The 19,296-nt window shown below is 39.4% G+C and overlaps 1 protein-coding gene across 2 annotated transcripts in view; it reads left to right on the top strand.

Moving 5' to 3' along the window:
* The first annotated feature begins 5,076 nt into the window (after positions 1 to 5,076).
* XPR1 (xenotropic and polytropic retrovirus receptor 1) overlaps positions 5,077 to 19,296 on the top strand; it is a 190,075-nt gene continuing 175,855 nt past the window's right edge. The window contains exon 1 of one of the 2 annotated variants that reach the window (XM_057727866.1): positions 5,077 to 5,336. In XM_057727866.1, the coding sequence (XP_057583849.1) occupies positions 5,268 to 5,336 (69 nt within the window). In that variant the 5' untranslated portion in view covers positions 5,077 to 5,267. The remainder of the gene's footprint in view (positions 5,337 to 19,296) is intronic. The other variant, XM_057727867.1, reaches the window with a different exon arrangement.

Here is a 19,296-nt window from a genome sequence, read left to right as displayed (position 1 = left end):
GCCTCATATAATTCAGAGCCTGGGCACTACTGAGAACGTCATCTTTACTGTTAGGACACCTGAGCTTATTCAGCTTCAGTGGGAAGTGTAGCTTAAGATTTGATCTGTCTGCAGGTCAGTTCCTCACCTTTCAGCATGATCACCAGTCTCATTTGCTCAAGCAACAGTTTGACTTTATATTTATAACACATAATTCTAACTTTTAGAAGAGTTACTTTGTGATAAGTATAACTGTTCCCAAACTTAGAATTATATGTGATAAATATAAAGTGTTCAGACTCAGCACTTATGAATTTCTAGATAAACTGCTGAGTATACTGGTAAATTCTCACTCCTAGTCCTACAACATGCACACAGAATAAAAAAAAATTTAGAATATACAAAAACCAAATGCTGTTTGCTGCTCAGCCTTCTGCAGCCCTTCATGCTATGGAAGCCACTTTCTCTGAGGTTACTAGTGAGTCTTTAATTGCTAAACCCAATGGCCTAGAATTCATCCTGCTCAGCCCCTCTATAACGTCTAACAGTGTGGATCACTGCTTCCTTTATGCAACTTTCACCGTTTTATGGCTTCCTTGACACTGCTCTCTCCTTACTGTCTTGCTGCCTGCTCTGCCCACACCCCAGCCTCTTTCCTTGTCCTGTCTTCTTTATCAGGCTCACACCAGGATGTTCCCTTGGACCCCTTTCCATTTCAGTGTATACTCTCTCCCTCAGCAGACTAACCAGGACTTAATCATCACCTAAAGGCAAATGGCTCTCTAGTCTTCAGCCCTACCTTCTTTTCCAGAGCTCTAGATCCGTATTTCCAATTGGAGCACTGTGTGTCTCACAGATTCTAATTATTTAACACAGTCAACAAAGCCCCAAACCTGCCCTCTACTTCCGTATCTCAGTTCATGGCAGCAGCATCTACCCAGTCACTAGGGTTACAGTCACACATCAGGCTTCCTTCTGTCCATCACTATGGCTGGCTTGAGTTATTGCTTCAGCAGTCAGCATAACATGGTGGTTAAGAGTAAGGACTCTGGAGCTGGATTGCCAGGGTTCCAACCCAGCTCTACCACTGACTAGGTGGGTGACCTTGAGCAAGATTCTTAACTGTTCTGTCTCAGTTTACTCACCTCTAAAAGGAGGATAATGATAGTAGCTACTTCCTGGGGTCCTCATGAGGATTAAATAAGTTTGTATTGGTGAAAAATTTAGAACGGTGTCTGGCACAGAGTAAATGCTACATAGGTGCTTGTTAGTAAATTGGTCACTGGTTTGTCCCTATTCTAGTCCACCCTTCACACTGCTAACAGAGGTTTTTGAGGGGCTGCCAATTACTGAGTGGTCAACCTGAGGTCAGTCATTATGTCAAGTGATTTAGGTGCAGAATCTCATTTAATCTTCATAACTACCCATCAGGGAACTGTTATTATTCCCATTTGAGAGATGAGGAAACTGAGGCATTATGCATTAATGTACTTGGCCCAAAGTCACAAAGACTATAAATGCCAGAGGTGGGATTTTAATTCAGGTCTGTCTGTTCCCAGAGCCAGAGTTCAGAACCAGGAAGCCATACTATACTGCTTTCCCAAGGCAAAGTTAGTCACCGCACAGTGTTCTCCACAGAACCTGCACTGCCTATGCTGTCATGAGCACTTCCTTTACAATCTTGTTTCAACTTAACTTTATTTCCTGCAACTTCCCTCCATGTGGATGCCCTTTCCTTCCTCCTTCCTCTGTCCTTCTCTTCTTTCCTTCCTGCTTTCTTTCCTTCGTTATGTTAACATTTATTGAATGTTTGAATGCTAGGCATGAGGCTATATTGGAGAAAATGAGAGAAAGGAGTGATTTGCCTTCAAGGAGCTCATAGTCTGAAGCAAATTATTATTGATGATACAGTGAGGGGAGTGCACCAGGGGAATGTGTGAACTAGAATGGGTAAGGGAGCTCCCCATTCCCTTGAATGGGGAGAGATTCTTTGAGGCAGGGACATTTAGCTCCCTTAAAGGGATATGCTGGTCAGACAACTTCTTGCCATTCTCTAACAGTCCTGAATTCTCTTTGCTTTTTACTTTTGAGAACTTTGTGGGTGTCTTTCCCCCTGTCAGATTGTTGTTTAAGACTGTATTTGAAAGTCACTTTCTCTGGGATGCCATCCTTTTCCTCCTAGTCAGCTGAATGTTTCCTTGTAGATACCTCAATGACAGTGCACGTCATGCTGTAGGCCAGCTATTGGTCTATCTGCCTGTTTTTCTGACTGGATTTTGATGTCCTCCAAGGCAAAGACAGAGTCTTATTTATTTTTGAACTATCCTTCATTCCCAAAGTGGCATGGCTGGCATATCAGGTCAGTAAAATTTTGATGAATGAAGAGTTATTTGCCTATTTACAAATGAAAGTGTAAGAGTTACTTCTGATTAGGACTAAAACTATTCAGATTATCATCCTTAGTACCTTAGCACAGTGCTCCGTAGAAAGTAGGTGTTCTATAAATACTAAGTATTTGATGGTTCTGTCAGTGAACTACCTGAAGTAATGCTAGGAATAGGAATTATTAAATCTACTTCTGTAGATAAATTAAGATTTTCTCATCCAACTGAGTGTTGGGGCTCTGGATTCAGCATGAGAAAAATTAAGACTTGTTGGTTATAGAGCTAGTATTGAGGATTTCCTTTCTTCCCTGGGTTCGGTCATGGTACCAGAATTTTGCACACAGTTAAGGCACCAAAGTATGGTGCGCTTGAGGGCAGGATGCTGTGGTCTACAGGAGTTGCTGCCAATAGTCTACCATTCTTCCATTATCAAAAAGTCTACAAATAATCAATGCTGGAGAGGGTGTGGAGAAAAGGGAACCTGCCTACAGCATTAGTGGGAGTGTAAATTGGTGAAGTCACTATGGAGAACAGTACGGAGGTTCCTTAAAAAACTAAAAATAGAACCATCATATGGTCCAGCAATCCCACTCCTTGGCATATACTCAGAGGAAATTATAATTCAAAAAGATACATGCACCCCAATGTTTATTTCAGCACTACTCACAACAGCCATGACATGGAAGCAACCTAAATGCCCACTGACAGATGAATGCATAAAGAAGATGCGGTACATATATGCAATGGAATATTACTCAGCCATAAAAAAGAACAAAATAATGCCATTTGCAGCAACAAAGGTGGACCTAGAGATTATCCTACTAAGTGAAATAAGCTGGGCAGAGAAATAGCATATGATATCACATACATGGAATCTAAAAAAATGATACAAAGGAACTTATTTACAAAACAGAAATAGACTCACAGACATAGAAAAGAAACTTATAATACCAAAGAAGAAAGGGGGGGAGGGATAAATGAGGCATTTGGAATTAACAGATACACACTACTATACAATAGATAAACAAGGACCTACTATATAGCACAGGGAGCTATATTCAGTATCTTATACTAACATATAATGGAAAAGAATCTGAAAAAGAAGATATACCTATAACTCTAACCCTAACTCTAACCCTATACATACATATATGTATCTGAATCACTTTGCTGTACACCTGAAACATTGTAAATAAACTGTACTTTAATTAAAAAAAAAAGAAAAAAGAAAAGCATCTGCCATTCTAGTCCATATCTGGTAAAGGCCCAGCAATCTCTTTTGCAGCTGCTCCTGGTTCTGTTTTCCTAGGCACACCATGCAGCCATTTCCTCTCTGTGGTTGTGCCTTCTTCCTGGGAGCAAAGCCCTCTCTTGTTTATCTTTTTCTCCTGGCAACATTTATCTCCAGTAGAGGAGAGTTGTTATGGTGGGCAGAGGTGTATAGTGCAGAGCTGAGAGGAGTCCTCACTCCTTCTCCTATTCTTCTTCTTTTCTTGACCCTAATTACCCTTTCACCAGAAGTCGAGGCTTTTTGTACAATAAAAGTAAGAAAGACTCATAGCCTGTGCCTGTTTTCCATCATGCATCATCCCCGTCCTGAGGAAATAATTGTAGAATCCCTACTGGCATGAATTAAGAGGAAGGGGAAAGGGGAGAAATACACAGAGGGAAAAAAAAAGAAGCCAACAGTAGATATTGACATCCCAGAATACTGCCCAAGTCAAGGTAGTCCCCTACTCTTTGGGTCTCACCAAAATTGTGAGAATTAAAGGACAATGTACTGTGCAGGTAAGGGGTTTAGCATAGTGTTCGTTACATGGACAATGAATGCTTAACACATGTTAGTTATTATTTTCCAGGGCTCCTCCACCCAGGGAAGGACCTTGGTTACTGTTCAAAACCAGGTCCTCTGGAACAATCACTCACTCCCACACTCAAATCAGTGCCAAGCTGTGTGAGTTATCTGTCCTCCATGCTCTCTGGGAACAGTCAGGCTGGATGCTCGACCCATGTCTAGTCTCCCTGAGGGTGGAGTTCCAACCCTATCTCTAGAGGATTCTCTTTTCTTCCTAATATTGGTTTCTCTCTCAACCCCAGTGGCAATCTCCGGGAAGCTCAGTCACAAGTCCAGTTGGTACCTCCAGTCCTGGTTTGGGTCCAGGTGTTGTTGCTGGCCTTTTTTGGTAGCCCCGGGACTAGATAATTGCATTGAAATTCAGAAGCAGCATGCAATTTTTGGCACTGACGTCTTTAATTAAATTCGACAAGCATTTATTGAGCACCTAGAGCGTATAAAATAGGGTTCCTTTAAATACATTTGGCCCTTAACTATTTAGTCTGTTGTAGTTACTCAATTTGGATTAGTGTTGATCCATCGTTGAGGGTTTCATGAAGAACAAATATTAAAATGGAAAAACATTTGCACAAATCTTTGAAAATATAAACGTCTTGTGTGGATTATTCTTGCTACAGTGTTAATATTAATTGTAATAACAAGACTGTCGCTTCCCAGGCAGGCGGTAGAAGGCAGCTGCAAGGCCAACAGGAGCCAGACGGAAGAGGTCAGGGGAGGCGCCTTCAGCACGTCCGGCCCAGAAGGGGCGGAGCCTTAACGGATGGACCCAAATCCTGCCCCTTACTCCGCCCTTTTCGTCGGTGCGCGTAGGCGGTTACCATGGCAATGACGTATAGAGGGCAGGGCGGGGCGGGGCTATGGAGAGGAGGAGGAAGATGGCGGGAGGGCGGCTCTGAGGAGACCTCGGCGGCGGCGGAGGAGGAGAGAAGCGCAGCGCCGCGCCGCGCCAGGGCCCATGTGGGGAGGAGTCGGAGTCGCTGTTGCCGCCGCCGCCGCCGCCGCCGCCTGTAACTGCTGGACCCGAGTGGGAGTGAGGGGGAGACGGCAGGATGAAGTTCGCCGAGCACCTCTCAGCGCACATCACTCCCGAGTGGAGGAAGCAATACATCCAGTATGAGGTACCGGCGGCGGCCGGGGAGTGGGAGGACTCGGAAGGGCCACCATCTCGCCAGTCCCGACCTCCACCGCCGCCTTCCGCTCCTGCTGCTTCCCCGCGCCCGGGCGGACTTTGCCCCGGTGCGGCGGGGAGCCACTGCGGCATCCCCGCGGCGGCCGGCCCCCTCCGGGCCCCGCTGACCTTCCCCTCCCCCGCAGCCCCGCTGCCGCCGGGGTAACGGATATGCGGGCGGCGGGCCGGGAGGGACGGCACGGCCGGCCGGGGCTGGGGAAGGGTGGTGGGAGGGCGAGCCGCAGGTGGGGGAGTCGCGGGGTGAGGGTAACCCGGGGTCGCGGCGGTTCCGCGGTGATCCCCTCCTCCCGCTCACCCTGACCTCTGGTCCCCGCCCTGGGCGAGCGCCCCCTCGCCAAGGGTAGGTCTTGTTTCTCTCTGCTCACCTCGCACCAAGGAATCCTTCTCTCCCCAGATAAGCCCCTCCAGTGGCTTCCTTCATTCCACAGAGCCTTTCAGCTTTTTCCCACTTGCCCACTGTTGACAAAGGCATTGTAACGGGGTTGAAACTTGATTTGAATTTGTATCACACATGCGGTGGTTACAATATGCAGACATATCATAATCAACTATTTTGTTTTGATAATAAGACGTCTTTTCACTGATTGCATGAAGTATATAAAGTAATCATATCTTTGGTTTGGGCTTTTCTGTTGTTTTGGAATGGAGTGAGGGGAAGGGGAAGGAAGTGAAGGGAATTATTAAAATTTTCAGGTTTTCTTCCCTAAAATTTTTGTTAGCTAGGGAGAAAAGTACTACCTTGTAAACAGTGTACTTTTAAAATATACTTGTGTATTACAGAAATCATGGCCCTCTTCACCCTTAATTTCTGTGGTAACAGCTCCTGAAGGGTATTTAATAGATAGTGATAAGGAACCTTACATTAATGAAAGGAAAAGTGAAGGTAATGAGTTCATTTATGTATTCAGAAGCCGAGATACCTGAAGGGCTTTAAGCATTGCAGTAGGTTATTCTCAGTGGCTGGCAATTCAGCTCCTGGATAGAGAAAGACTTAATCTGTAACCTCCAGGAATTCACATCTGATATGTGCAGGAACAAAGAGTATAAAATCAATATGAACACAAATATGCTGGCTAGATTTTATGAATTAAGATATTTCGGTTCTCTAATTTTCTATTTTAAGTTCATTGATAGGATGTTTAGGCAATAGCATATGAGTTTATTTATTCGTGTAACAATTGTAATAATTGAAAAAGGCAAGGAAAGGGATGTAAGTAGGTTAAACAGAAGCTTGAAGATTGTAAAATAAATTCATCGTGTAACATACAGTATTTGATTATTGCCAGAAATGAAAGGCCTAGAATCATTAATGCTTTCTTTTTGCTTAATTTTCTTAAAATGTTTTGTGGCTACAGTTTGTAAGAATGAAATAAGGGACTAGCTTTTCAGCCTGTAGAGTTTTTGATTTATTGTTTCTAATAACATTTGGTCAGTTTTAAAACCTTGGCTAGAGTCCAGACGATGGTTTTTATTGAAAAGAAGGTATTGGTCTTTCATCTTTCTAGTAGTAATTTTCAGCACCACTGCCAGTTCTTCATAGAACACAGCATGCTGAACTAACATCTTATACTTGTTATATAGTATGGAATGCTTCATTTGGGGAAAAGTAAGAGTGGCTGATTGTATGCCATGATTAATTTTAAGTATTACAGCACTTAACTGTTTCATAGAATTGTATTAATTTGGAATACAATTTCTGGGGCTGGAAGGAGAAGCGTAAGATTTAGTTTGAAGATGCAATTACCTCTTGATTTATAGTGGCAGCTTTGTGGCTGGAGTCATTCTGAGACTCTTCATTCACATACTCCATTTGGACACTAGTCCTAAATGGTTACTTTAGGTTGGTCAGAGAGGAGAGGAACACATTTCATAGTGTGACTGCATTATCTTTCCTAGGCCAATTAGAAATTATTATTTTTTTAAAATTCAGTAATTGTGGATATTTGAAATTTTATTCTGCATAGAGTCCCTACTGTGTGACTCCTGTCTTGGATAAGCTCATTGGTAGGCAGAGTTAATTAGGAGCACTTTTCTTTGTGAATTGGAGCCATTAAAGACATTTTTTTGTAGGGTTGGAGTCCGTGTGTTGTATATTGTTTCGCAAAAGCTGGTGCTTTTCCTTTAAAAATAAAGAGCATAAATAAGAGTCTTTAGAGTCCAGGAATTTTGGCAGCTTAAAAACTTTGGGGAAAAAAGGACGTCATAAAAGATGTTAGCATTTGCTAAAGAAAAGAACCTTCTCGTAATGCAGTAACATGTAGCTTCTCATATATAAAGATGATGCTCTTGAAACACTGTTAGTAGGACAGACACTTGAATTTGTTTTTCAAGTACTGGTGATGAAATTTGGGTCTATTACCCCTGATTTCTAGCATAGGCTGCTTTCTAGTGCTGTGAATCACTATGAACTGTTCAGCATTTTTAGTTTAATTTCATTTTGCTCTATTAAATTTTACTTGAAATAAGCAGAGCATTAGATAGAAGCTGAAAATGTTGTTTTACATCTATGATTATATGTATTATTGTGTATACACAGTCATACAGTAAGTGCTCGTTCTTGTACATGTTCATCATGAGGCCACGGGGACAGTCTTTTTGCCTTTCCAGGGTTCTTTCTTCTTTCCTCTTTCATAAAATAAGAATATAGGGCCAGAGCTTTTCAAGGTCCGTTGTAGTTCATAGGTTTTTGATTTAACTTTTAATGGCTTTCATTTTTTGGATTGTTAAAATTATTGTTAGTGATCCATCAATATCCTGAAAATTATTAGTTTCTAATTTAAAAATGAAATGTGGAGTTCATAGACTCAGTCTTCATAGGCAGAATAATAAAGCATAAAAGAATAGAGCAACATGGAGAAACCATATAAAGAAAATCAGTTTGATCCATTTGTGAATAGTTTTTACAAAGAATAAACACAAATGGGAAGAGACTATCCCTGTTTCCAGTAATCTATTTGAGTGTAAATCTTGACATATAATATAGAATATCAATAAATGTTTATAAGAGCACTTTTTAAAATTTAGAATTAGTGATTGTATATTTTAGAGCTCTGTAATTGATTAATCAAAATTAATTTAGACCAGCCTCAACCAAATAGACTAGTATGACCATGTTAATATTTTACAGAATATTAGCAAAAGAAGCAAATATATTTGGTGCCTTAGGCTGCTGACTTGTGTTTTCTTCCCTAGGGTCCTGTGCTGCTTTGGTTTCTCGGGAACCAGGAATGGTTTTTTTCAGTGTACACTGTAGTTTTGTAAGGTACTAAAATAATGAGGTATCTAAATTTCAGGATTTTAGAGTTAAAAGGGAATTGAGAGATTATCTATCTCCTTGTTTTTTTCAGGCAAGGAAACTAAGGTCCAGAAAGGTTAAGTTATTTGTCCAGGATCACATATAGATAGCTAGTCTCTTGAGCACAGATGTGTAAGCATTGGGGGTCAGGTCACCCTGACTGGGTGACCCTGATAAAATCACGTCGTCTTTCTGGGCTTTAGGTTCTTCATCTGTAAAGTGAGAGAACTGGACTTGATGATTTCTAAGTTCATAGCCCGCTATTTTCTAAGGACCCATATAGCTCCACATTTCTGTACATTTTCCTGGTTTCATTATGTTTGGTATATGAAGAGGACAGAACTTAAAGCGTTACTATTAATAGCATCCTTTTAAATTAATAGTCTCCTTTCAAAAAGTTTTTGATGATATTTTAATCCGTAACTGGAAAGCTGATGCAATGAAGCTTTTATTTAACTTAAGTAAAAAGTGATGGTCACAGTTTAATTTTTTGTTGCAAGATTTGGGAAAGGATTCCCCATAAACTGCATAGCCCTTATTTTCAAGTGTAAGGAAACATTGCCATAACATTATTGTGATTTTCATTTATAGAGCTCTCCCTTGAGAACACTTGTGTTGGAGGCTTCAATTTCCCAAAGGTATTAAGTTGATTAGTTAGGGTTAGCTTGCCTTGCTGGAACTTGTTTGAAATTTCCAGTTTGGCCACCCGATGGGGCACAAACCACACTTTTTCTTTCAGGCACCTCTGCAAATGAAAGTACAGTATAGCATATTTAAAATAACATCTGTAAGTGAGTATGGTGGTAAGATGCCAAGCATTTACAAATGTTTCTTATGTGAGAGAGTGAATGTTGTGTAAGACAGGAAGCTATTACTGTTCTTTATTATGTCTGTATAATAAAGTATGTTAGGGTAAGTATACTGGACAGATTATACTTGTCCATCCATCCCTGAAGGTTGATTTTGCATCAGTTTTTGGGTGAAGGCCCAGATCATAAGAACATAAGAATCTTATTTGACCTGGGGTGACCATGGGAAATTAGTCCTGGCTTCAAATCTAGTCCTAATCTGAAAATCACTTCAGAGACTGACTTGAGTTGTGCTGGCTAGGGGTTTCAAGTATATTTACATCATAGCCCCCAAAGGAGAGCACCCAACACACCCATGGAATAAGAGAAGGGAGTTTTAGAAGTCTTGATTATATTCATTTTTAGGCATAAGACAGGAAGAAATGAAATGTTACTAATATTGAATAAATGGATTGATGCGATGACCTTGTTTAGGAGGTAGTCTGAGGGAAAGAGAGACAAGAATTGCTAATAGTTTTCTGACTTGTTTGTTCACTTTCAGCAAATAGCAATTAATCTATTTTATGGGTGCACAGTTAGATGAATTTATGGATATTATCTAGTTTTGACTAAACTAACTCTTATAAAATGGATGTAACTTAAAGAGACTCCTGTAAAGAAGCCTCAATAGCAGAACCAATAATGTAGGCACACATGAACAACAAGAAACTGGCAGAGCTGACAGTTCTACTTCTAGTACTAGCTTTTTGTCAGCTAAATTACAGAAAAAACAATGATACTTTAATAGACCTGACAAGAAGTTTGCCAGAAAGTTTCAAAATAATTAAGATAATTCTTTGAAATAAGATTTTACATCTGTTGTCCACAGTGAACATCCACAGTGAACTTCATCCTAAATATATGTTATGTATTAGAGTATTCTGCCTTTGTAAGGTCTGTTTTCCAGCTTAGAGCTGTTATAATTGAGTTTCAAAATTAACTGAATCCTGAAGTTTGAACTCAGCCTTTGAAATACTAAAAATTAAGATTTTAAAAAAGTAATGAACCTTTTCTGTTAGGGTGTTTTTTAAAAGTATTGTTATTAATAATTTCTTAAGAGAGATTAAAAATATTTTTGTATTATTCACAAATGAAAGTTTAAATTATTTATTTTATTTTTGTCTCATATTTTAAAACTTCAATTTAAAAAAATTCTGTGTTTTTTGATGTACACAGTTGTAGAAGGAGATAATTTATAAATAAATGTACATATATTGGAGGTGCATAGTAAACTTTTTTTTTTTTTAACTTATTTTGGCTGCACAGGGTCTTTAGTTGCTACACATGGGATCTTTGTTGCTGCATGTGGAATCTTCATTGTGGCGTGCGGGATCTTTTAGTTGTGGCATGCAGACTCTTAATTGTGGCATGCACTGCGGGATCTAGTTCCCTGACCAGGGATGGAACTTGGGCCCCCTCCATTGGGAGTGCGGATTCTTAACCACTGGACCACCAGGGAAGTCCTGTAAACTTTTTTTTAATAGTGATGTGACATAAAAAAAGTTTGGAAGATTCTGCTCAAGCTGTGCAGCTTAGCTGGAGGTGGTTTGTGGGTTGCTTGGTATTTAATTGGCCTTTGGGATTGAGAGATTGTCAAAATTTGTTAGGGTTCTTGCCCAGCTGTATTTTCCTTTTCAGGTCTTCCCCTTACCTGGTAAATGCCAAAAGAAGCTAAGTAGACAATGCTTATGAAGACAATGCTTATGAACAAATGCCTTAAAGAGTTATTCATTCATTCATTCAACAAATATTTATAGGGGCTCTATTATGTGCTGTAGGCTGATAGACTTGTCATTAAACTCTAGCTCTTTTGTTATCTTAAAAATAGAAAAAAACAGAAAACAATATTTTTGTGTGTGTGTTTTTGATTTTATATTTCAGTCAACATAGTGTTTTCAAAATTAAAAATGGTGTAGAAAGGGAAGATTGCAGATTGAGGACTTGGAACATGGTTATAAATTTGGATCACTTTTGTAAATAAGATGGAAGAATTCTCCCTGGCTTTTCAAACTTTTTGTGTTATATGCCTTTAAATTTAATTTGTTTATAGGAGGAAATTTTGTTACCTGTTTCTTCCCATCACTGTCTATGTGGTATCTATGGGTACTGATCAGAAAATCCTTAAAAAATTGTTTATTATACGTCAGAGGAAAGTTTAATTAACCTGCTGTAAGCATAACTTACAGTTTTCATATTCTCTGTAACAAGAGGGACAGTGTGTTGATTAAGAAAACATAGTCATTTCTTACTAAAGATGACCTGTGGTATTTAGAAAAACTGTAGATCATGAATAAGAAGATAAAAGTCCTTAGACCCAGTACTGTCACTGAATATTCATAAATAATTAGTGAACAAGTGATTTTTTTTTTTGAAGATTGAAGGGCTGAAATGTAATCATACAGGAAATAAGAAGGATTTAGATTATTGTGTGAATTACTTATTTAGGCTAAATTGGTAAAGTTGTAATTCGCAGAGTAATCATGCACTTTGTGAGCTTTTTCTAAACCTTAGAGAAGTAGTCCTTGAACTTTTTGGTCTTGGGATCATTTGAAACTCTTAAAAATTATTGAGGATTCTAATGTCTATTGATAATATGCTATATTAGAAATTAACACTGAGAAATGTCTGAAACACAAGAGAATACAAGCACACCTTCTGCTAGCCATCAGAGACATGACATCACATTTTCATGTAGCCTCTGGAAAACTCAACTGTGTACCACATGAAAGGATGAGAGCGAAAAAAGCACATGAAGTTGTAGTATTATTAAGAAAATAGTTTTGACCTTTGGGGTTCCCTGAAAGGATTTCTGAGAGTTGCTGCCTTAGAGCACAGTACTCCTTTCAGAATGATTGGAGGTGGCCTGAGAGTAAGCTCTCTAGTCTTAGGAAGCACGTAAGAGGATAAAGGGAATCTCACGAGTGAAGATTCTCTGGTATGTCCCCCCTGTACAGAATGTTAGAGAAAAGAAAGTTGTCTTCCCTGAGAGTCCCACTTCCATTCTCTCCTCTTTGAATTGAATTAGTGGAAATGTGGTCATTTTGTCATTAAGGAGAAAGGAATTAACATTTATTGACTAGTTAGGAATCAGGTGTCAGCAGCTATGTTACCTCATTTAATATTTTTTGTTAATAGATTTACTTATTTAATTTTGGCAGTGTCGGTTCTTTGTTGCTGTGCGAGGGCTTTCTCTAGTTGCAGCGAGCAGGGGCTAATGGAATGTTAGATTTGTGGTGTGCGGGCTTCTCACTGAGGTGGCTTCTCTTGTTGCGGGGCACGGGCTCTAAGCGCGTGGGCTTCAGTAGTTGCAGCACATGGGCTCAGTAGTTGCCACACGCAGGCTTCGTGGGCTTCGGCAGTTGTGGCTTGCAGGCTCTAGAGCGCAGGCTCAGTTGTTGTGGCACACGGGCTTAGTTGCTTTGCGGCATGTGGGGTCTTCCTGGATCAGGGATCGACCTGTGTCCCTTGCATTGGCAGGCAAATTCTTAACCACTGTGTCACCAGGGAAGTCCCTCATTTAATCTTCACAACAGTCTTATGAGATAGATGATTTATTATCTCCATTTTACTGATGAGGAAACCCAGGCTTAGAGAGACTAATCAATTTCTTCATGGCCGCACACCTAGTAAGTAGTAGAGCCAGAATTTGAAGTCAAATTTGTCATACTTTGGAGCTCTTGCTTTTATATGGGAATTGTAAATAACAGTGGTGGTAACAATGGTAGTAACAACAGCTGTTATTTTTTGAGTACTTACTTTGTCGCTCACTATGGCATTACTTTGAAAACATTTTCTCTTTATAGCAAGCTGTTTAGGTTGTTAGTGTTAGCCTTGTTTGTAGATAGGGAACCTGAGTCTTAGAGCCATTAAGTAACTGATTGTGTTGAAACTGCTAATTGTGGTTAGCAGAGATGAGATTGAAAGAGCCCCTGCTCTTAATTCCTACATCATACTGCTTTATGAAAAATAAATAAATCCATCCATTTATACATACATACATTTAGATGTAGTCTGACCTGTTCTCCAGTACCTGCTGAAGTAATGGCTAGTCTATTTTTAGTCCCAGGTCTCAGTCTGCATGGTTTGGAGGTAGTAGAGTGTGGTCTGGAGGTCAGAGTTCACTTCTGTTAATTTATTTTTTCCTCAAGATTATTAGTGTAACTGTTATAAGGTAGGCAGCTGTTAAATAGAGGACATTATAAAGATGAGCCATAAGAAAAAAGATAATGAGATATAGTGATAAGTGTAAAAAGAGGAAGATAAGAGTGGAAGCCACAGTTGTGGCTTTTGGCTTTTTGGATCATTCCTTAAATCATGGAACGTTAGACTTGTAAGGAATTTCAGAGATTATTAGTCCAATTCCATTTTTCACTTGAGTGGGAAATGAGGTCCAAAGAGGTTGTGATTCAAGGACACAATCACCCTGATTCATTTTATTGTTTAACTCTTTTTCATCAAATGCTTGTATGCCAGTAACGCATACAGAGAACAAACTCTGAGGCCAGACTGTCTAGGTTCATATTCCAGTTGCACAGTTTACTAGCTGAATGACCTCAGGCAAGTCATTCTACCTCTCTGTGCTTCAGTTTCCTCATTTGTAAAATGGGGACAGTAATAGTAGTTACAGGACTTTTGTGAGGATTATATGAGTTATATTATGGAAAGTGTTTAGACAATGCCTATATTTGCTACTGAAATTATTTCTTCTGCAGAGCTCAACGGTATTAGTTAATGCTAGGTTAACAGTATCTTCGTGAGGGAAACCGAATCTCAAATTTTGTCTCTCGGGGCTTGTCCAGTCAGGTTTTCTAGGAAACTGGCTTTATTGATTTTAGGTATTTCTCCTGTTATCTGTGACATTTACATTAATAAATTGTCCTTTTTATATACAGTAAGAAATTCAGGTGGGGACAATTGTGTGGTTTTGAAATAAATTAGTTTTCCTTGGTTACTTGTAACTTGTATTCATTTCAGCTGTAGACTGTGCCTGCGTCTTCTTTCCTTTTTTTAAAAAAAACTGGGGTGAAATCCATATATGCATTTCTAAGTATGTCTGAATAGCTTAAGTGAATCCTTTGAGTTTTTAGTGGCTAATTTTATTTCTCTTCAATTTTCTAGTGGAAATTTAATTTTTAATACTAGAATTGGTTTTAGAGTTGAAAAAGACGTTCTCAAGCCCTCTGTTTCACAGATGAACAAATTGAGGGCAGAAAGGCCAAGATATGTGGTCAGTCTCACAACTAGCTGATAGCACAGCCTGAAATAAAAATATTGACCTCCTGCTCACTGCTATACCTTGCTGAGGCTTATCACTGTCATATAAACATTTCCTTACTTTTAATTTAAGAATGAATTTTCTTTGTAAGAGCCTATATGAATTTAAATGTTCCTTTTAAAAAAAATTTTATTTATTTATTTATTGGCTGTGTTGGGTCTTTGTTGCTTCACACAGGCTTTCTCTAGTTGCAGTGAACAGGGGCTACTCTTCATTGCAGTGTGCAGTCTCCTCATTGCAGTGGCTTCTCTTTTGGTGCCAAGTATGGGCTCTAGGTGCGGGGGCTTCAGTAGTTGCGGCACATGGGCTCAGTAGTTGTGGCTCATGAGCTCTAGAGCCCAGGCTCAGTAGTTGTGGCACACAGGCTTAGTTGCTCCACGGCATGTGGGATCTTCCTGGAGCAGGGATGGAACCCATGTCCCCTGCACTGGCAGGCGGATTCTTAACCACTGTGCCACCTAGGAAGTCCTAAATGTTCTTGTTAATGATTACTTAAATACTCAGCATTAATACATTTTATCTGAATCTAATTCATTAGATCACATTGACCACCTCGAATAGTTCTTGTGTGTGTCAGTTGAAGGACTAAGTAAATTAAGAGACTCAAATCTTAAAAGTATTGTTTACTCAGCTACAGATAATTAGCCATTGCACCGTCTAGGTAGAAACCTATTGTAGGTGAGGAGACAGGACGGGGGAATTTTGGTAAGGCTTGAGGAATTAGGTAGAGATGAGAGTAAGACTCGGGAAAGTTGAAAAGTCATTTGGCCATTTCTCTGTAACATGTCTGTCTGAATGTTAACACAGGTTACATGTCACCTGTACATGAAGAGCACCCCCCCCCCCCATCTCTTATAACATGCTGCCAAGTCAAAGTCAGGGCATATCTGACTAGAGAAGATTAGAATATGTATTAAACCAATTCATTAAGTATTCAGGAGCATCCCCTTCCTTTAAAAAAAAATAATGAAACGATGATGATAGTAACAAGAGCTAATGTTTATTGAGTGTTTCTGTTGTGTCAGGCATTTTACTTTTAACCTTTACCCTCTAAGGTAGGTTTTGTTATCCCTGTTTTAAGAAGTCACTGAGTCTTAGATTGAGTAGATTGCCCAAGGTCACATAGCTAATGAATGGTAAAACCAGAATTTACACACAGGTTTGTCTTATTTCAGAGCCTGGATTCTTAACATGGTGTTACATGGTCAGGATCACACAGGGGGCTGGTGATATAAAAATAGGTAAGCCCCTGTCCTGGAGGAGCTCATAACTTGGGTGGTCTCCTAATCGTAGTATATTGTTATTATGTTACAGAGGAATGGCCAATTGATCTTGCTCTGGAGATCAAAGGTATTTATCTTGAAAGCCTTTACAGGTGGTGTTTGAACTGGGTACTAGAGACTGAGTAGGGTTTGATGATGTGGTGAAGAGGCGACAGGGCACTGGTGGCATTCTAGGCATATAGGGTAATATTGAACAAAGGCATAGATGGGTTGGAAGTATCCAAGCATAATAGTGAAAATCTGGTTTAGAAGGTATGTTGGAGAGCAGATAGTGTGATTTGGAAAGGTGGGCTGGGGGAGATCAAGGGGTGAACGGCCTGGAATACCATGTTGCGAGTTTAAATGGTCTCCTGGTTGTCAACCATTATGGAATTAAAGAAGAGACTGGGGAGAGGGATCGGTGCAAAGTGAGAGTGTAATTTAGATCCTGGAGGATGCATTGGTGCAACCAAGACCAAAGACAGGAAAACCAAATAGTATAGTCAAAAATAGTGAGAGCATGAATTAATACCTTATTTAATCAGTTTTCCCACACTTAAAACATCTGAAATCAGGATATATCCCATAAGCCTTGTGTGTGTCAGGCAGAGTCATAGACACCTGTTAGCAACCAGCATCTGGCAATGTCTGGCATGTTTAGAAACTTAAAAACGACGACGATGACACCACCACCACCACAGCAAAACAGAATGTAATTGAAAGGCTATGGGATCTGCCTGAGAATTCAATAAGGGATAAGAAAGAGAGGTTCAGAAGAGCATCATTGAAGGCAGTGAATGGAGAAAATATGAAAAGTTCATGTTTATCCCCTGCAACGTGTGGCTAGAGATCTGGAAATGAATTACCCTGGTATCAATTGAGAGAAGTTGGTCTTATTCTTTTAGTTTTGTTTATTCAGTGAATGCAGAGTTAGGCCTTTTACTTAGTTTTATGCAATACCCTCAAGTGTGATCAGTGATGATAAAATTGAGATGATATTCTTTCTCCTGTTTTTCAAATATATTTATAATAGTAGGTAACAAAACTTGATAAGCAAGTGAGTCACCACCTCTTATCACAGAGTTCAAACATCTTTTGATTAAGCCTTTCTTTTTGAGTAGAATAAGCTTATTTGAAATATGAATATTTCAAATTATGCTGCCATTAGTTATTTGCTAAAGAGGACTGCAAAATCTTTTTTCTAGGATTTGTTTGCTTAGTATCATGGAGTTTCAAAAATTCATTTCTTGTTAGAAATTTCAGAAATTGGAAAATGGATTGATTTAGAGAACACTGAAATTGAAATTTTAGGGACTTCCCTGGGGGCGCAGTGATTAAGAATCCTCCTGCCAGGGCAGCGGACATGGGTTCGATCCCTGGCCCAGGAAGATCCCACTTGACGAGGCGCAACTAAGCCCATGCACCACAACTACTGAGCCTGTGCTCTAGAGCCTGCAAGCCACAACTACTGAGCCCATGTGCTGCAACTGTTGAAGCCCATGCGCCTAGAGCCTGTGCTCCATAACAAGAGAAACCACTGCAATGAGAAGCCTGTGCACCACAACGAAGAGTAGCCCCTGCTCACCAGAGCTAGAGAAAGCCCGCACGCAGCAGTGAAGACCTACCACAGCCAATAAATAAATAAGTAAATAAATAAGTAAATAAAAGATTATTGGAAGTAAGGGTTAATCTTAAACCTACTTAAAAAGAAAAAGTATGGATTTAAAAAAAAAAAAAGAAAGAAATTGTAATAACCCCGTGAGCTTGGGCAAGTCATTTAGCCTTTCTGTTCCACAATTATTTTTAAACTGGAGGTAATAATAATAATAATTTTTACTTTGGAGGATTGTGTGAAATGAAATGAATCAATAATTGGAAAACAGGATAGGAGGTATAATAGTTACTACACATAGGAAGTACCATATAAGTATTAGCCATTATTACATATCTATCCCTAGTGGTTTGAAACTAACAGTTGAGCAGCATCTTACTTGATTCATTTACTCTTGACACAGTTGGGGGAAGGGGGTCAGTGAAACTGTAGCTAGGAAAAGACAACTTAGACTGTTTATTCAATTATTGAACAAATGAAAGTTGAAAGAATTCTACCTTTTAAAAAAAGGCTAGCATTTCATAGAACAGAAAGTTTGTTACTATTTGTTGATGGTTATTGATGAAAGAAAAAAGATTAATGTACACATTTTTGAAAGTTTCTTTGGTTTTTGGCAGAGATGAAAAATGGGAGAAAATTGGTAACTTTTTCCTTTTTCTTTGTAAGCATAATGTATTAGAGAAGAAAATATTTTAGGGAAAGGAATTACTATCACATGCAGAATTTTGAAATTCCTCCTTGACCTTTCTTACTTCCATTTTAGAGATAATATTATTTAATATGCTAGGTTTTATATAAGGAAAATTAAACCATTGTTTAACCAACTTTGATTATGTTTTAAAAATTTTAACAATATGATGTCAATAATTAATAATAATAATTTAATGCATATTTTGTGAACCTGCCCTGTTAAACACAGAATCCTATTAAAGTAACATCTCCCTTCCAAGTTGTGTAATTGCAAGCAGGCACAATATTTTAGTAGTTAGATCTTTTTTTTCTCATTAGTATTTGAAAGTAAATAAAAATATTATTGGTAAAGTTAAAGTAATACTATTAAACTTTTTTTCTTGGCCACGCCATGTGGCATGTGGGATCTTAGTTCCACAGTAAAGGAATCGAACCTGTGATCCCTGCATTGGGAGTACAGAGTCTTAACCACTGGACCACCAGGGAAGTCTCTATTTAACATTTTTTAACGTATATCTTTCTATTGCTTAGCACAGTGATTTACTTAGGTGCTTCAATATTTATGCTTTAAACAGACGTTGGGGACTTCCCTGGTGGCACAGTGGTTAAAAATCTGCTTGCCACTGCAGGAGGCATGGGTTCGATCCCTGGCCCTGGGAAGATCCGACATACCTCAGAGCAGCTAAGCCTGTGCACCACAGCTGCTGAGCCTGTGCTCTAGAGCCCACGAGCCACAACTACTGAAGCCTGTGTGCCTAGAGCCCGTGCTCTGCAACAACAGAAGCCACCACAATGAGAAGCCCGTGCACCGCAACGAAGAGTGGCTCCTGCTCTCTGCAACTAGAGAAAGCCCGCTCACAGCAAGGAAGACCCAACGCAGCCAATAGATAAATAAATAAATAAATAA

Source organism: Hippopotamus amphibius, chromosome 3, assembly GCF_030028045.1.
Source record: "Hippopotamus amphibius kiboko isolate mHipAmp2 chromosome 3, mHipAmp2.hap2, whole genome shotgun sequence".
Classification (NCBI taxonomy): Eukaryota; Metazoa; Chordata; class Mammalia; order Artiodactyla; family Hippopotamidae; genus Hippopotamus; species Hippopotamus amphibius.
The sequence above is the reverse complement of the archived record's forward strand: the minus strand, read 5'-3'. Positions and strand labels throughout refer to the sequence as shown.